The 2,855-nt window shown below is 32.3% G+C and overlaps 1 protein-coding gene across 1 annotated transcript; it reads right to left on the bottom strand.

Moving 5' to 3' along the window:
- Positions 1 to 1,600: 1,600 nt before the first annotated feature.
- On the bottom strand, positions 1,601 to 2,641 carry LOC112681366 (3-hydroxy-5-methyl-1-naphthoate 3-O-methyltransferase-like). The gene has a single exon (XM_025551627.1). It carries the CDS (start codon positions 2,639 to 2,641, stop codon positions 1,601 to 1,603), a length of 1,041 nt encoding a protein of 346 aa, XP_025407412.1.
- Between the last annotated feature and the right edge of the window lie 214 nt (positions 2,642 to 2,855).

Here is a 2,855-nt window from a genome sequence, read left to right as displayed (position 1 = left end):
ACATCTGAAATTGATAGACTTTAGAAAGAAGGGAGGAATACCATGGTTGTGGGGTGAACAATTTGAAAAGTTTTATAGTGTGTAATTGTCAGATCAAGTTTATAAATAAGAGGAAGTGTTAAATAAACTATACGCGTCAAGTTAAGAAAAATTTGATTAACTTAATTCCTATATTTTACAATGTGGTTGGCTGTATGAGGATTAGGGAACTGTTTTTGGTATTGAACAATAATTTTAACAATTTAAAGATTTTTCTCAAAATTTAAAAAAGTAAGTGTAGAAAAATCAGCTTAAGCTCTCTACTTTCCTTCACTTGACGCGTATAGTTTTTTGAACATTCCCTGCTCGGAATCATACATCTAGATGACTCTTCCTAGAATACTTTCCTCGTCTACATGTGTATTCTCAAAAACAGTACTTATATATTCTACAGAGTAGCGCTCAAATTTAATATGACCATATCTTGGAGGAAGGTGCTCATACCAATATAAAAAACCATCCACGAAATACTCTGCATTTCTTACAAAATTCTCCAAATTAGAATCATCAGGAAAATATGATTTCAACTTTGACCCAACTTTTTCAATGTTAATTATTAGGTTATTCACTTTCTTCTCTGTTTTATAAATTGATTTTTGAAGAGAATATTTTCTACACTTAACAAGTACAAAATTTTCTTTTTCACTATCAATTACCTCTTTTTTCAAAGAAAGAACATCATTAGATAATGCCACATGCATAGTAACCATATTGCGATATCTTTGGAAAAGAGGATGATCTCTTACTTCTGAAGACAGAGTAATACCTTTAATTAAGCTAACCGCTTCTAGAAGAGGAGAAACTCCTGCATTAAAAGAACGTATATACAAGTATTCATCTTTCTCATAAGAAATATTATTACTATTATTTTCTTGCACCCACTTATTAGATCTCACATAATTAACAAGATCCTTTATAAAATAAGAAGTATTTTTTTTGCTTATGATATTCCTGCAAATCTCTGACAGGAGTATACAAGAAGTTTTAAATGTACGGTCTAATGTAGAAGCCTCCTTTTCTGTAATATCTTTATCACCTTTCTCGCTCACTATTGAAATAAGTGCTTTTACTGTCCTCTGTATTGTTTCTTGACATATAGCTGGATCACCTTTATTCAGGTGTGTAAACTTACCTATAGCATCATCATAAAGAAATTCAAAAAAGGTAGAAAGAAAAAGCAACTTCAAATCTTTAGAGTCGACATTTGGACTAAGATGAGCAATCGAATTTGGAATATCAGTTTTATATATATCTATGTAAGTTTCTTCTAGTCCTAACTCTCTAACCCAATTATTAATACACTCTACTACTTGTTTTACATTTACTTGTGGAAACTTTCCATAGCGATTTATAAATAAAAAACTACCCTGTACTTTAGCTTCTCCATATTTTTTACTTTTTAACACTCCAGCATCAAACTTCAGTGCCATCTTTTTTCCTAAATCCCTTTGAGAATCCAGCTGACTACCTAATTCATAATACTTCATAAACTTTACCTATACTGATCAAAAAATAAAATGTCCCTTTCACCTGAAATACCCACATATACTTAGAGCTTATCTCATTTGACACCAGTTACAATACTAAAATAACCAAACGTTGGTATTACTTGAATATCTTTAAATCCAACTTTCTGCATCATTTTAGATAATTCTTTCCCTGAATATTGTTTACCTTCGGCCCAACCTAACATTAACATACTACAGCCTACTGCTGAAAATGGTCCATTTTTTTTATCATTATAAAGTAATTCATGAACAATAATGCGCCCTCCTTGTTCTAAACTTTTGAAGCTTTTCTCGGTAAGAAATAAGCATTTCTCTGGTGTCCAGTCATGGTAGATATTGGAGTAAAAATGCAAATCTGCTGAAGGGAAAGCATCATTCCACATATCACCTGCATAGGTATTAATGCGTTCGTGTAAAGCATACTTATCTATAAATTCTTGAGCAATAGTACAAACTGGGGCTAAATCAAATATTGTAGCTTGAAGCTTTGACCATTTTGAAACTGCACCGATACTATGTGCTCCAGATCCTCCTCCTACATCAAGCAGCAAACGATATTTTGATAGGTTTATAAATTTTGGCCAAGCCTGTGCTGATCCCATACTAACACTATGCATTGCTCTAGTAAATTTTAGTGCTGATTCATTGTTTTCTTCATGTGACTTAAATACATCACCTCCACCATAAGCCTGAGCTGTATCAGTGCATATTGCTTTTTCCAGGCTTGCAAATGAATAAACTTCATGATTATCAATTATAATATCCCAATAATATCCAAAGTAATTTGGGCTATTTTCAAGAAGATACTCTTCAGCTACTGGCATCAGCAAATATTTCCCGTCCTTTATCCTTAGAAAGCCTAAGTTAACTGCAGCTACCAACAACGCTTCTGCAGGACGAGACTTAATATCCAATATACTACAAATTTCCTCCAATGTATGTGGTTTTTTTGCTAAAATAGCAAATAACTTCATCCTATGTGCAATTAATAAGGCAGAATAGCCATAAATTCCTAGAAATACATCCCATAACTGACAATCATCAACTCTAGGTTCACATAAAGAAATATTATCAAGCTTATCAGTAGTTTCCATAAATTCCCTCCATTTTATTTAAATAAACAAACTATTAAGTACATTAATATAATAATACAACATATATTTAAGTTTTATTAAGTGGTTCAAAGCGGGCTTGAAAAAACCGTAAAAAGGTTGGTTCATAAACCATACGTAACCCGCAAATATCATCTCTCCTGTTATAGACAGCAGCAACTGCATCAGCTACTACATCCATATGTGATCGAGTATA

The sequence above is a fragment of the Sipha flava genome, unplaced genomic scaffold, assembly GCF_003268045.1.
Source record: "Sipha flava isolate LNK unplaced genomic scaffold, YSA_version1 19049_pilon_pilon, whole genome shotgun sequence".
Lineage (NCBI taxonomy): Eukaryota > Metazoa > Arthropoda > Insecta > Hemiptera > Aphididae > Sipha > Sipha flava.
The sequence above is the reverse complement of the archived record's forward strand: the minus strand, read 5'-3'. Positions and strand labels throughout refer to the sequence as shown.